At 35.9% G+C, this 16,983-nt stretch overlaps 2 protein-coding genes across 2 annotated transcripts; one reads left to right on the top strand and one right to left on the bottom strand.

Moving 5' to 3' along the window:
- Positions 1-10,819: 10,819 nt before the first annotated feature.
- Positions 10,820-13,633, bottom strand: LOC109206698 (40S ribosomal protein S14-2). The gene is made up of 6 exons (XM_019369549.1): positions 13,523-13,633; positions 13,309-13,428; positions 13,163-13,208; positions 12,430-12,515; positions 11,468-11,597; positions 10,820-11,119 (listed from the first exon to the last, which is right to left on the bottom strand). The coding sequence occupies exons 1-6, from the start codon at positions 13,523-13,525 to the stop codon at positions 11,052-11,054; spliced, it is 453 nt and encodes a 150-aa protein (XP_019225094.1). The 5' UTR covers positions 13,526-13,633; the 3' UTR covers positions 10,820-11,051.
- A 978-nt stretch (positions 13,634-14,611) lies between these two features.
- LOC109206691 lies at positions 14,612-16,518 on the top strand. The gene is made up of 6 exons (XM_019369541.1): positions 14,612-15,290; positions 15,398-15,668; positions 15,746-15,842; positions 15,974-16,098; positions 16,177-16,261; positions 16,350-16,518. The coding sequence occupies exons 1-6, from the start codon at positions 15,144-15,146 to the stop codon at positions 16,516-16,518; spliced, it is 894 nt and encodes a 297-aa protein (XP_019225086.1). The 5' UTR covers positions 14,612-15,143.
- The last annotated feature ends 465 nt before the right edge of the window (positions 16,519-16,983 follow it).

The following is a 16,983-nucleotide window of genomic DNA, read 5'->3' as shown; positions in this document are numbered from 1 at the left end:
CTATTACACAAGCTCGTAACATATCCTCCAGTGTCTGAATAGTACGCTCAGCCTGTCCGTCTGTCTGGGGATGAAATATCGTACTAAGACTTACTTGAGTCCCCAATCCTTTTTGGAAGGACCTCCAGAAGTTAGCTGTAAATTGAGCTCCTCTATCCGAGATAATAGATACAGGGATACCATGCAGTCGTACTATCTCCTTAATATAACGAGCAGAAAATGGGCTGACTTTGTAAGCCTATCAACAATCACCCATATCGAATCTAACTTACGCTGGGTACGAGGTAAGCCTACGATGAAGTCCATATTGATTACTTCCCATTTCCAAGTCGGAATCTCCATAACCTGCAATAATCCACCGGGTTTTGATGCTCAATCTTAACCTGCTGACAGTTAGGACACTGAGCAACAAATTCTGCTATATCCTTTTTCATTCCGTCCCACCAATACACTTCCCTGATATCATGATACATCATTGTTGCTCTTGTATGGATAGAATAACGAGAATAGTGAGTTTCTCCCATAACCTGCCGACGCAGCTCTGCAACATTAGGCACACATAATTGCCCTTCATATCTGAGGAACCCATCTTCTGTAATTTCAAACGGTGTCTTCTCCTTATGAAGAGTGGTATCCCTATAATGAACTAGCACAGGATCCTCGTACTGGCGTTCCTTTACTTCAGTTACTAAAGAGGATGTTTGTCGTATCCTGAAGCGTAAATCCAATATCACCTGAGTCCAGTAACCGAAGTCCAAGACTAGCTAGCTGATGAATCTCATGGGCTATTCCCCTTTTTTTTGGCCGTAAATACGACAGTCTACCCATAGATTTACGACTAAGGGCGTCGGCTACTACGTTCGCCTTTCCCGGATGGTATAAAATATCAACGTCATAGTCTTTAAGTAGCTCCAACCATCTCCTTTGACGTAGATTCAATTCCTTTTGCTTGAAGATGTACTGGAGGCTCTTATGATCCGTATAGATATCAACATGAATGCCATACAAGTAGTGCCTCCACATCTTTAGTGCATGAATCACCGCGGCTAACTCTAAATCGTGGGTCGGGTAGTTCTTCTCGTGCTTTCTTAGTTGTCTAGAAGCATAAGCCACAACCTTACCATGCTGCATCAGCACACAACCCAATCCAACGCCAGAAGTGTCACAATAGATCACATAACCATCAGTCCCTTCTGGAAGCGTTAGAACCGGTGCTGACGTTAATCTGTCCTTTAATGCCTGGAAACTCTGTTCGCAAGCATCAGTCTATTGAAACTTTGCTCCCTTCTGAGTCAACTTTGTCAAAGGTGCTGAAAGGGAAGAAAATCCTTCCACGAATCTTCTGTAATAACCTGCCAAACTGAGAAAGCTACGAACCTCCATCGGTGTTGTGGGTCTAGGCCAAGTCTTTACTGCCTCAATCTTTTGTGTATCCACCCGGATACCTTCACCCGAAATAACATGCCCAAGGAAAGCTACAGAGTTCAACCAGAATTCACATTTAGAAAATTTTGCATACAACTTCCCTTCTTGTAGAACTCTGAGCATAGTACGCAGATGATTAGCATGATCATCCTCTGAACGAGAATACACCAATATACCATCAATAAATACAATTACGAACAGATCTAAAAAAGGTCTGAACACACGGTTCATCAAATCCATGGATACTGCTGGGGCATTGGTCAGACCGAATGACATAACTCGAAACTCAAAGTGCCCATATCTAGTCCTGAATGTTGTCTTCGGAATATCTTCATCCTTAACCCTTACCTGATGGTACCCAGACCTCAAGTCAATCTTTGAAAAACACTTGGCACCTTGCAACTGATCAAATAAATCATCAATTCTAGGGAGCGGGTACTTATTCTTGATCGTCACCTTATTCAGCTGCCTATAATGAATACACATTCGTAAGGAACCATCTTTCTTTTTCACAAACAAAACAGGTGCTCCCGACGGTGACGTACTAGGTCTGATAAAGCCTTTTTCAAGTAAGTCCTTTAGTTGTTCTTTCAACTCTTTCATCTCTGCGGGGGCCATTCTATAGGGAGGAATAGATATTAGGTGTGTATCTGGTAGTAGGTCAATAGAAAACTCAATTTCTCGCTCTGGCGGGAGACCCGGAAGTTCGTCGGGAAACTCATTAACCACTGGGATGGACTGAATGGTTGGTGACTCTACTTCCATATCCTGAACCCGAACTAAGTGATAAGTACAGCCCTTATTGATCATCTTCCTTGCCTTGAGATAGGAAATAAATCTACCTCTCGGCGGTGCCGTGTTATCTTTCCACTCCAAAATAGGCTCCCGTGGAAATTGAAATCGGACTATTTTTGATCTGCAATCAACATTGGCATGACAAGAAGCCAACCAATCCATACCCATTATAACATCAAATTCTACCATATCTAACTCGATTAAGTCTGCTACAGTAGGTCGACCATGAACTACTATTATACAACCCCTATATACTTGCTTAGCTATCACCGAGTCCCCAACAGGTGTAGACACCTCAAATGGTTTAACCAATTCAGGTTTTATTTCAAACTTACTAGCAACCAATAGAGTAACGTATGATAAGGTGGAACCTGAGTCAATCAGTGCATACACATCATAGGAGGAGACTGATAATATACCTGTAACAACATCAGGCGATGACTCCTGGTCCTATCGTCCTGCCAACGCATAAATGCGGTTCTGAGGGCTGCTTGAGCTAGATGCTCCGCCTTTACCTCTACCACGACTCATTGGTGCTTGGGGACCTCGCCCAGGGGGGCGTACTGATGATGACGAACCAATTGCAGATCCCGACGGCTGAGCTATGCTTGCATCACCTCTCATCGGAGAATCCCTCATAACGTGGCCCGGATAACCACATGTATAGCAAACACCTAACCCCATACGTCCTGCTTACCACATTGAGCACATCATGGAAAGGGTGGTCTCATATGATTTGACTCACCCCTATACTGAGAACCTGAGGCCCTGAAATTCTGACCTGACCCTGAATATGTAGAACGATCATATCTCTTACCGCCAAACTGAGGGGGCACACTAGCTAAGGGATGGGATGGATACCTCGGGTATTGTTGCCTCTGACCACCTCGAAACTCACCAGAAGGACCCGAAGACCTCACTCTCTTATTCTGGGCCCTATCATACTCACCATTGGCCCTCTGTTTATGTTTACGCTCCTCTACACCCTGAGCGTATGCCTGAATACGAGAAATATCCATGTCTGGCTGAAGTGAGACCGACATACAATCGTTAAGCAAGTGAGGCTCTAATCCCATCACGAACCGGTGAACCCGATCCTCCATCTTAGATACAATAGTGGGAGCATACCTAGCCAACGAATCAAACTGAAGACTGTACTCCCGAACACTCATGTTACCCTGCCGAAGGGTCAAGAACCTATCAACTCTGGCCCGTCTAAGCTTTGGTGGCAGATAATGACGAAGAAAACCTTCTGTAAACTCCTGCTATACTACTGGAGGGGAATCCTCACCTCTGGACAATTCCTAAGACTCGTACAAATTAACTGCAACATCTCGGAGTCTATAGGAAGCTAGCTCAACTGACTCAGTCACAGTTGCCCTCATTACCCTTAACGTCCTTTGCACCCTATCAATAAATACCTGAGGGTCCTCATTCGGATCTGCCCCAGTGAATACTGGAGGGTCTAAGTCAATGAAGTCACGAACCCTCGCACTAACGGACCTATCTGCATGACCAATACCTATTTCCTGACGCCGATCCTGCGCGGATACTAATCGGGTTAATAGCTGAATAGCATCTCTCATCTCCTGACCCGGTACATCCGGTAGAGGTGTTGAATGTACAGGGGCGGGCGCTGGAGCTAGTGCCCCTCGGAGCTCTTCTGGAAAGGGCGGGTATAGCATATTGTTAGGAACATGAATTCTTGTATCGCACGATCTGAGATAAAAAAGACAGGATAACATCCTACATGTCTTGTAGCCTCCTTTTTAAAAGTATGGTGCACGACACACCCGTAAAAGAGACTCTACTAGACACGGTCTGTAGACAACCCTAGGACAGAACTGCTCTGATACCACTTTTGTCACGACCCAAACCGATGGGTCGCGGCGAGTGCCTAAGTCCTACCTGTCAAACACCCCTAAGCATGCGTCTAAGATATGAACCTGAATAACATCTGCTGAATTACGAGAATAACATACAAGAAGGAAACCTGCCTTCAAGGCATACATAGGTATACACGCAGAATACAATGGGCATGCCGGCAAGGCTGCTATAGACAACTACACATCAAAAACTGAAAGCCGACAAGGCCACATACAACCCAACTAGACATACTGTCCACAGACCTCTAACAGAAATATGACTGTACAAAGACGGGACTGAGCCATATATATATATATATATATATATATATATATATATATATATATATATATATATATATATATATATATATATATATATATATACAAACGTATCGTACCAAAATCAAAAGCAGCTCCGGATCAAATGGAGCACGCCAACTCTCGCTGATCAGGGATCTTAAGAAGGGGGACTGTCAGCTTGCCTACCTGCATATGCGGGCATGAAAGGCCAAAGTGTCCACCGCAACGGAAAAGCAAACTCAGAGCTATGTACCCGGGGACGCTCTTATATTTAGAGAAGAAGATATCGCAACCTCGTCCCAACCACATAATGATGCACTGGNTAATGTCATGCACGTGCGTATAAATGTTGTGCCATGCATAGGTATGGGTGTATATAATATCATCAAGCCACTGAGGGCATCCCATCATATCATCTCGGCCACTGTGGGCAACATCATCAACATATACCAGCTGATCAGGTGGTGGTGCGTATATAACTCCGTAACCTTTTCCCATATCCCGTATACATATATTTACATATATAAGCGTATATAACACCATCTGGTCATGGGTCAATGCACATGTATAAATGTGTGAAATGCATGAAAAATACGTAATAATCTCAATATTCCTTCCAGATAAACTTTTTCCAACTGCGTATTATTCTGAGACCCATGAACAGAAGATAATAATAATTCTCATGGGGAATCAAGAATATAGACATCCCTACTATTTCTATGAATAGAGTAATTTATGGAAACTGTGTGTTTGCTCATTTCTTCAGTATAATTTGGACCATGCCAAAAGAAAGAAGGGAGGGCCTTAACATACCTGTTCCTTGAATTATTTGTACGAGATGAATCTTCTGCTTCTTTAAATCTTATGAACGAAATTTGTTGCCATGGATTCTTTGACACTTGAACGAAATTACTTGCTTCTGCCTCAACGTCTTTGGTTTTAAACCAAAGACAAATTGTTGTTTTGAATATTTTACAAGGGAGTGACACCAAGTCTCATGGATTAATGACATAAAAGGGGGCCAACGTTCTGTTGCAAGCCTTTAAAATGAAATGAGTTGGAGTTTGAAGTTCAGAAACGAAATTGTGGTTGCTCTTTGAAATTTCAATCGAAATTTTGGCAAGAATTTGGACGAAATGTTTTCTGTTTCCAACGTTCTTGGTTTCAAGCCAAAGACGTGAATTGAAGCTAAAGACAGAATGGAAAAGATTTTTACAAGTCTTTCTAAGACTTAATCTTTAAGTCATGATTATGTTATTCATAGGTAGCCACCTAGAATTATGACTACTTAGTCATTTTCTAGGTTTGTGGCTTCTTGCCACGTTTGGGGGGGGGGGGGTTAATTTATTAATTTTTATCCACTTATTAGTTAACTGGGTAATGTCCTGTTACCCGGTAATTAATTAATTACCACAAATTACTTAAAATTCTATTTATTTTTAAAATACTTCATAGATTATACTACCGTGGTCATATGGTACCTTGCTTGGTACTAGTTCATAATTATCGGATATTATCGCTCGACCCATATTTTATTCCAAATTGGCCACTTTCAACGAAACTCGTTTTCTTCAATCCGTGTACCCCTTTATCCTTCATAACACTTATTTATCGCTTGTTATAAATAGCGTAAGTACGTTAACGTCAAGATGATCTCATCCCCGAGTCTACGTCGGTTAACTGAAAACGAAATTTTAACGTACGAAAACGCGATATATAACACCTTATTTATTTAATTTTTTAATTTTTATATGTGTTTGACTAATTTTGGTAAGTTTATGACTAATGGCTAGAGATTGGTAAGTTAAAACTTATTTGGGACATTTGTGTAAGTTTCCCTTTTTTAATTCCTATACTCTATTGGAAACTTTATTACCCTAAATGTTCATGTTTAGTAAATTACCCTACCTACACAAGTTTTGTTTACAAAATATATACATTCCACCTTAAAAGGCTTTCAATCCATTATTAGTACCTTCAATTAAGGGATTTAGTTACACCATTTTCCTTTTTTTTCTCCTCTTCTCTTTCCTTATGTTTCCACTCGTATGTCACAACTCAGTGGACCTTACCCAATTTTTTTGGGTGTAAACTTTTTGTTTCAATTTTTTACTTTTTACCTTTTGCTCTTCCCTTCGTCTTCCTTATTTCCTTTTTGACATTTTCAGAAGTTCAATATCACATTATGTCAAACAGATTAACCATGTCAAAACTCCTAATTTAGCTTTCTCTTTGGTGTTACTTTCTATTTCAATTTTCTAATTTTTACTCTTTGCTCTCCCCTTCAATCTTCCTTATTACCTTTTTGACTTTGCCAAAAGTTCAATATCACATTATGTCGAAACTTTTCACTTCCTTTGTATCCAAATTAACCATATCCAAAATCCTAATTTAGCTTTCTCGGTCAAATCGACAAGTTTGTTAAGCAGTTTGATCAAAACCCTACTGATTAAAATAATTCTCAGTTCTGATAAATGTGATTCGCATGATCATAAAATTTCAGAGGAAGTTAAAATGTGTAAAAATATTACCGAAAAGGCCTAGTTTTATTAACATACTCTTCATTGCAGCGCCTCAATTTCACACTTAAAATTAGTCTGTTCACATCTTCATATTTTCTCTATAAATAAACAAGTCAAAAATCAGTACCAATACACACTTTTAAAAGTTTACAAAAGAAGTTTCAATTTTATAAGAAAATAGATGAAAATGGCTTCACATTCAACCACTTCTCTGTTCTTGACACTATTCCTTATTACACAAGTACAATTTTTATACAATTTTATAAAATATATCTTTTGTATATTTTGTATCTGATTTATACATAATAAAAATAAATTTCATACAACTAATTATATATTATACAACTTATCTACATCTTTCACACATTATTTCTACCCAGTTAAATACAACTATAATAACATACAACTTAAATACAAATTTTACCCAATATGTCTTTTGTATATTTTGTATCTGATTTATACATAGTAAAAACAAATTTCATACAACTAATTATATATTATACAACTTATCTACAATTTTCATACATTATTTCTACTCAGTTATATACAACTACAATATCATACAACTTAAATATAATTTTTATACAATGTTGTTCAACTTTCATACAATAGTTAAATAAATAAAAGAAAAATAGATAAACAACAGAATACAATTTTTCTACAATTTTACTATAATTTTATAAATATAATGTATATCATGCCTTCTTATTCTTCTTCTTCGAGTTTCAATCTGATCGGCCAAAACCAAGTCTAATCTTCACCAAAACCCCTCAAAATTGAGGTATAAACTCCAAATCATATTCCAAATTGTTTGCAACAACACTCAATCCAAACAAATAATGATTTTTGAAAACCCAAATTCAAATTCAAAGCTTCAAAGCTTTTTAATGGCTACCAATGGTGGAATTGCTGCTGTCTTTTCCTTTGCTTTACATTACTGAAATTAGGGATTGAGAGATAGAGAGAGAACTAGAGAGAATTCCCAATTCTTGCAACAACACCCAATTCAAACAAATAATGTTTTTTGAAAATACAAATTCGAATTCAAAGCTTCAAAAACTTTTTAAAGGTTGTCAATGGTGGAATTGCTGCTCTCTTTTCCTTTGCTTTACATTACTGAAATTAGGTATTGAGAGATAGAGAGAGACGTAGAGAAAATTTCCAATTCTTTGCAACAACATCCAATTCAAACAAATAATGTTTTTTGAAAACCCAAATTCGAATTCAAAGCTTCAAAGCTTTTTAATGGTTGTCAATGGTGGAATCGTGGGTGAGTGCAAGATACGTGGGGAAGGGGGTGGGATGTGGAGAGAGAAACGTGGGAGAGTGGAAGATATGTTAGAGTAATTTTAGGACACTAATTATTATCATTAATACCCTTAAAATGTACATAAATGGTAATTGGGTATATAAAATGTAATTATAGTAAATTTTGAGTAGGGAGGGTAATATAATTTCATATATTGTATAGGAATGTAAAAATTCCTTTTTTTTTTTGGGAAACGATTTTCTTAACAAATGACATGCTAGTGTTTCCTTGAATTCGGTGTGTGAACTAGCTTACACACACCTCAAATATTCCATCAGGTGTGTACTACCTTCCACCAACATAAGTATTGAATACTTATATCTACGGGTATTTATAAAAACTCGAAAAATCGAACCAAATCGAAAACCGAACCAAACCGACCAAAAAAATCGATACTTTTTAGGTTTGGTTTGGTTTTGGTTTTGAATTTTAAAAACAGACCAAATTTGGTTTGGTTTTGGTTAATATAAAAAATAACCGAAAAATAACCGAACCAAACCAACTATAAAAGTAGCTATTTAAATTTATTAATACACCTATATAGGGACATTTGCATCTATACCCGCTTTTTGGGTCACGTTTTAACTTGTACCCGCTTTGCAAAAAAAATTGCAAGCGTACCCACTTTTTCGCATAACTTCAGCATACGGCCCTGAAGTAGCAAAGGCAATCACGCAAACTTCAGCATTCTAGTAGACGGGCCTGAAGTAGCAAAACCAAGTGTGCTGAAGTTTTTGTTTGTAATTGCTGAACTTAAGCATTCTAGTGCTGAAGTTTTGTTCTCTATTTGCTGAAATTTTTATTTGTAATTGCTGAACTTAAGCATTCTAGTAGCTCAAGTTTTGTGATGCTTAAGTTATTTAATTCATTTGTATAAGCTGAAGTATTTTTATCCTGGATTCACTAGTTTTGTCATTAAGCTTTTTCAAAAACTTCAGTAGAAGATGCTGAAGTTATTTAGTTCATTTGTAAAAACTTCAGCACTAAATAAGCTGAAGATTTTTTGTCCCGGATTCATTAGTTTTGTCATAAAGCTTTTTCAAAAACTTCAGCAGAAGATGCTGAAGTTATTTAGTTCATTTGTAAAAACTTCAGCACTAAATAAGCTGAATTTTTTTTGTCATGGATTCCTTAGTTTTGTCATAAAGCTTTTTCAAAAACTTCACCAGAAGATGCTAAAGTTATTTAGCTCATTTGTAAAAACTCCAGCACTATATAAGCTGAAGTTTTTGAAAAAGCTTTCTAACAGACTAGATAAATAGTCACCTTATTCTTTCATAGTGTATTACTACTATAAAATAATCAGATTGCCAACAGTATCTAAATCATAAATTTTGGAAACAATAAACGTGAAAAGAACAGAATTATCATGAAAAGAATTACTAAGTGTGACCTTAAACTTCGCGTACGTGGAAATATTCACAAATTATTGTCTACTAACTTATGTAATTATTTATAATTTATTTTTAAATAATCTGATAAACATACTTATGGCAATCATCCCATGAACTGAAGTTTCATAGTAGCACCAACAGCAGCAGAAGAAAGAAGAAAAAGAAGAAGAAAACGAAGGAGGAGAAGGAGGAGGAGAAAGGGGACTGAAGTTGTTTAAAAAGTGGGTACAAGTTAAAACTTTTTTTAAAAAATGGGTATATGTTAAATGGGGGCGACCAAATAGGGCGCCCCGTGCAATTTTTACAGCTATATATATATGTATATTTTTATATAAAGTTTCTAAAATTTTATGGTACATATTAGCCATTAGTATTTTTAATCTAGTTCGTGTTATTATAATAATCTAATTCTTCGCCTTTACATTCTAGTTTAATCGGTAATTTTTTTGGTTAAGTACAAGAATTTATTTCATGTTAAAAATATCTACTTGAGTACTTAAATTGTTCATCACTATTGATTCAATTCAATATATCTTGATAAATGATAGATTTCTCAAAGAGCAATTGATTTGATAGTGTTACGTTAAAATATAATCGCCGGAATATGCGTATGGTAGTGTATGTCTTAAATTAAAAAAATGTAAATAATCAAAAAAAATTGAAAAACTGACAAAAACCAAATCGATAAAAACCCGACTTAATTAATTTAGTTTCAATATTTAAAAACCCAACTTACTTGGTTTAGTTTAGAAATAAAACCGATCCAAACCGAACAATGAACACCCTTACTTATGTCCACCCAAACTCAGATAAATGAAAGCAATGACCTTTCACCTCAACTATACCATTATGTCCCTATCTTCCACCAACACAAGTATCAAATAACTGGAAAAATCCACCAACTGTTTACTAGAATTTGAATTCTAGTCCACAACATTTGCACTCCACAAGAATTTAAATTCTAGTCCCCAACATTGACACCCTTTGGTGCTAGTTTGCTCTTTTTATACCTTTCTTCACTTACTCTAGGAAAGAAAACTGAACAGATAATGGACTGAAAGAGAACAGAGGATGTTGGTAGCAAACTTCCTATTGTTGCCTGTGACTGAAATGCAGATGATGATGCATCAAACAGAGACACAGCACTATCGGGACAGCCGTGCAGACTTATCTTTAAATTTGATGAATTAAGCTTTAATCAACACATTAAGAAAAGTCTACATAATTTTGACCATTCAACCTACTAATATCAATGAAACCAAATTCAAGAAAATTTCATTATCTCGCAAAGCTGGGCAGCTCAAAATGAAGGTGGTGCAAAACCAAAAGTCTCAGATACAAAGTATAGAGATATCAATTGTTGTAAATAGAAATTGATAGGAGCATTGTCAACAACAAAATTCTCCAAGTTGCAGTATGCTGCAGAAACGAACTGTCTTCACAGCCTCCTTCCCCTTCTACCACCCTTTCTGCGAGTGCTATCTGTGGGAATTGGAGTCACATCCTCTGCACAGGAAAAATACAGTGTGAGTTACTCAAAAATGATTTTTCCATAACATAACAATGATAAAACAAAAATGGGTATAATGTGTTATTTATTACAACCCATGGAAACAGTTGCACTAGCAATCTATGCTTGCTCGAACTCTCCAACAATATTGATGCACCCGTTTTTTTGAAGAGTCAAGCATCATAACTAGCAATGCAACACATGATAATATAATGTAGCCAAATGGAGACAAAATTCCAGAATACACAAAATCAGGAAGCAATGACCACTATATATTACAACAATAGTAATGCACACAGACAATTACTAGAGCACAATAATCAATATTATAACAAATATTGTACCTATGCGTCCAATTTTCATGCCAGATCGAGCCAAAGCCCTAAGAGCAGACTGGGCACCAGGACCAGGAGTCTTAGTCTTGTTACCTCCGGTAGCCCGAAGCTTAATGTGAAGAGCATTAATTCCAAGTTCCTGTAGATACAAAAATAGTGATTAATGCCATTAAATTGTAAACGTTAGACTAGATGGATGAAAGATGGAAGGACGCAAGAGCTTCAGCCGCCAATTAACTTAGCATTGTCATACTTGGACTCTAAATAAATTCCACAGCTAACAGGGAATACCATATACAAAATTACTGACCACCTTTTAAAAACCTTAATGCTTAAATGGATTGATAGTAAGCATCTTTTACGTAGCCCAAGCATCATCAAGCAATATATGATTGTTAATGGTAACAGTGTATGAAAATTGAAGATGCACATCACATCAATTCACACAAAGAGGGCCCTCAATAATCTTTCGAACCATCTATCCACTAAAGAGGGGAGAGAGAGGGGAAGTGGGAGGCCATCCTGTGTTCGTAGTATCATTGTTTGATTTCGGCGGAACCAAGTCATGAGCTTTAGGACACGCTCAGGAAAATCTTCGACTTGAATGGAGGCAATCAGAAGCTCCAAAAGGGTCTCAAGGCTCTTACTGCTAGAAAAACTATCTGATTAATTTGGCACGCATCTTACTGGTCATGCAGCAACAAAGGAAACATCAAACCTTGTACATATCCAGGTTCAGTGAAATTAAATACAGCAACTCCAATACATGACCTTTTTAAATAGAAGCCAACATTCAATCTAGGTACATAATACCATCTTGGCAAAAGGTCCTCATTTCTTTCATGAAAATTGGTGTACAATGCAGTTTCCCAGATGAAGATATGAACTACACACCTATATATCTGATGCGTTCATCGGTTCAGTAGAATTTTAAGATATAATACATTATCAAAAACTACACAGCACACTACCTTGCATCGCTGAGACACATCCTGAGCTGCAAGCATGGCAGCATATGGAGAAGATTCATCTCTATCAGCCTTCACCTTCATTCCACCTGCAACCATGGTGTTTAACAAATTGAGATGCAAACGACAATGTACATGTAGCTTGAAGCGAAAAGCAAGAAGTAAAGTGCACTTGAATTGAAGCACACAATTTACGAAAAAGTATCAGACAAACATGATCTTAATGCTACAGTAATGAAATTATATTTAACATAACTTATTTTAGCATCCAAAAATGCATAATTCCAACACTGATCCAAATTCCCCATGCTGAGATCAAAGAAAGACCCTTTTTTTATGGCATCATTGAGTGAAGCACACACTTGTTTGAAATAAGCAATGTCTTTTAGTAACACATTGGCTATAAGAAACCTCAAATATTTAGTTACCTTCACCTAAAACCAATTCATTCCAATATTATTTGTTGTTTTTGACATATTATGGGTTCCCTAGCACTTGATATTCTCAACATTCTATTACTATAAAAACCTCCCACCTTCACCTACAGTGAAAAACTAAAACAAAATTAAATATATAGGGCAAAAACAAGATGTTAGATGCTGAACAAACTCGTCTAGGTCCATCCATAAAACTATTAAAGAATGAAATCAACAACTTTAATTGATATACCTAACAACAAAAAATGTAAATAATACTATCAGCAACTACTAGGAACAAATGCCGCACGAAAGCATACCAGTAATGCGAACCATAGTTTCTCTTCCAGACAAATCAGTTACGTGCTGCAGTTTTAAACAATGTGTAAATTAAAATTCAGCACAAACACACGAAAATCATAAATTCAATTTCTATAATCTCATAAGAACCGTAACAAAAACTCACAATGAATGTATCGTTGAAAGAGGCAAAAATGTGAGCAACACCGAACACCAATTCACCCTCCCTCGTCGCTGGACCAAGTGTTACGGTCTCTTCCTTTGGCTCCCTAGTCTTTCTCCTCGACTACAAAACAAAATTAAAACAAAATATATTTATTATTATATTTTTGCATAATAAATCAAGCTAAATAATAATCGAAAATGGAGAGAAATAGTACCATGGATTCGGCTGGGATTGGTAGTGAGAAGCTCAAGAGATACTGAAACAGCTAGCGAATAACCCTAGTTTGTGGTTAAAGATGATGAAAATGGCTGTCCTCTGTTTATATAGTTAGGGTTTGGGGAATGAGCTTTTCTGATATATTGGAATGACCCCTCCTTGTTTTTCCTTTTGACTGTGAGTGCCCCCTCTAGTTCTGATACGTGTACTCTTGCCCCGCTCATCAGATGTTTTTGCCAAATCAAATGATTTAACCTTTTTTTTTTTTTGAGCAAATAGGAAATAGATATATCTATATTTATATATATACTAAAGAACATATATATTAAAGCAAAGAAGTTTGCATTCTAATTTAGCCAAGTGTCAAATTATTAGAATGCCAATTGGCAATATATTAAAATGACACATGGCAACTTAATTTATTACTACTTATTGTTATTAAAATGCAAGATTAAAATTTAAATTTTTAAGCATAATCGAGTTATTAAAATGCAAGATTTAAAAGCACATTTTCCGGCATAATTGAGTCAAAATATACGTATGACAAAACCTTCCAATTAGCCTAAAAATCTGGACTGTTATTAATTACGAGTTATTACTAACCGAATATTTAATAATATTTAATATTTAATAAATATTTAACTATAGGCTCTTTCGATTGCAATTTTTGGCATGCAATATATTTGGAATTGCAATATATTTAACTATAGGCTCTTTCGATTGCAATTTTTGGTATGCAATATATTTGGGATTGCAATATATTTGGGATGCAATATATTTGGGTATGCAATTACGAGTCCAATTTTTGGTATGCAATCGGAAAATATGGTATGCAATATATTTGGGATTGCAATTAGGCCGAAAAATTGCACTCAATTTAAAGTAATCTCTATATTTAATAATAATATAGAATATTTCATTATAAAAAAAATTAACTTCGTATATCCCATTTAAGTGGGGAATCCCATTAATAACAAAAAATGGGCCGACACCCGCAAGAAACGCTCAATATCCCATTCTCTTCTCTTCATCGTTAAACCTGATGTCTCTTTACTGGTCTTTAATTTAAAAGATCGGGTAACCTAACCCGAAAAATCTGTTCTAGATTTTTAGGGAATCCCATTTTCTTCGCTTCCTGGAATTTCAAAAAAGCTTAAACCTAATCCGAATAATCTTTTCCGCAATTTTTTGGATTTGGATACAGATGGAGAAGAGGAGACATTCAAATGTGAAATTACTCCATCGCGAGAAGACATTCAAATGTGAAGATTATTTTTTCGGTCGTTTTTCCTCATCTTTTTCGCATCTGAATTCTGGAGAGATGTGTTGTTTAAGAGACCACGCTATTTATGCCAGGTATTTCGGGATAATAACTAATTATGCACTCCCAAATGCATATGCCTCTATTTTACGGATCTTTTTATAGAAAATTCAATTTTCCATACAAAAATTACCGCATTCCTTATATATCTATAGATATATAGTAACTGAAATTTTTTGTAATTATTATTTTTCCATACAAAAATTATTGCATTCCGTGTATATATATATATACGGCATTTGACGCCATGTGAAAGACAATCCACAATCCTCTTATAAAGTTTTCTTGAAGAAGAAATATGACGGCATTTGACTATATTTGCAATATGTCGAGTAACAAGATGAATTGGAATTTGAGGGTACGAATAGTGAGATTGTGGCACGTTCCAGACCGCGACAAACCAGACAACACCGTCTCCCTTGAATTAATTATTCAAGATGAAAAGGTCCATTCTTTTTTAGTTGCACTTATTTTTTCATCAAAATTTGACTACAAAACTTTACGACTGATTATTTGCCTGACTCTATATTAATATGAATTTTTTGATTCTAGGGCGATTGTATTCATGCGACTGTTGGTCGGTCACTTATACGTATGTTCAAACCAAAGATAAAAGAATTGGGTTTGTACGTTATGAAGAACTTTGTGGTTGGACCAAATTATACAAAACTTAAATACACTCGGCATAAATTGAAGTTGGCATTTACTCATAAGACGATTGTAGAGGAAGCAAATGATCATCTTTTTTGTATGACTATCTTCGACTTAAAACATTATGAGTATTTGATAAACAAAATTGATGTTGAAGAAAGTGAACTCTTCGGTAAGTATTCAATTCGCAGTTCTTTTATTTTAATGTCTTATCAACTTTCTCCTGATTATTTTTTAAAATTATTATAGATGTCATTGGAGAGGTTGTAAGTTATGGTGAGGTAGAATCCCATAACCAAGGTGATAAAACCAGCAATTATATGAATGTGGAACTTGAAGATCATGAGTAAGATTGCGTCTTTGAATTTACTTTGTTATATATTTTTACCTGATTATTTATCGTTGTCTGATTAAGTTTTTATATATTAACATGATTACTTATCGTTTTCTTATTAAGTTGTTATATAAATTACACAGGAGGAATAATATCTCGGCAACATTTTGGGGAGAATTCGTTGATCAAATCTTGCCACATTTACAGGGATCACCCCTTCAGCCGGTCATAATTGTTATGCAGTTGATAAAAGCTCACAAATTTCAAGGTATTTCTATTGTCTTGATGACATGGGATAATTTTTTTATGTTTATGTTTTTTGTTCAGAAACTAAATATATAGATAGGTAAATATTATGTGCGTAATACTTGGCATGCCTCAAAGCTCTGGATTAACCCGGATCTTCCTCAAGCTATTGATTTTAAGTCCAGGTTAGTTATTTCATAAATTAAGTTTATGTGGATACTACACAAATAACTGTTTATGGTTAAAACTAATACAAGCTTGCGTAAAATACAGAATGGCAAGTGTGAATGAAGCTAACTCTGCCAGGATCAGTCAAATACCTTCTCAGCCTAGTTATTCTGTTTCTGAAGAGTTGGCTACTGGAACTGTAGAAGTTAAAACTATTAGCGAATTGGTCGACTGCATGGAGGTGACTAATGTATTAAACTCCTTTAGTATTTAACTAATGTTATGTTGTGTATGTATATCACTGTTAGGTCTAAAAATACTATTTATTTTTCTAAATATGCACATATATGTTTTTTAGAATACCTGTTACGTAAGTTTATGAGCATTTCACAATCTGAAACTTCACTAATAAAAAGAAGAAAGTTAGCAGAAATTCAGCAAGCAGCACGGCATGTTAACGTAAAGAACTTCAGCAAGCAGCAGGGCACGAAAATTCACACTTTCTTATCTTTTGTTGGGTAATAACATCTGAAATCTTCCCCTTAAGACTTAGAGCCCAAGCACCAGCTGTTGGTACAGTGGAACTCAGTGTAGTAGTGATGTGGTTGCAATTTCTTTCCTCTCTGTTTAATATCTATGCTTAGTTACTTATATTTTTGGTTTTGGGACATAAATGGAATTTTTCACAACTTATGCTCTTGGCATTTATATATAGATTACAACATCAATTTTGCTACCA

This window comes from Nicotiana attenuata, unplaced genomic scaffold (assembly GCF_001879085.1).
Source record: "Nicotiana attenuata strain UT unplaced genomic scaffold, NIATTr2, whole genome shotgun sequence".
In the NCBI taxonomy this organism is placed as follows: Eukaryota; Viridiplantae; Streptophyta; class Magnoliopsida; order Solanales; family Solanaceae; genus Nicotiana; species Nicotiana attenuata.
Note: the sequence above shows the minus strand (reverse complement) of the source record. Positions and strands in the feature narration are given on the sequence as shown.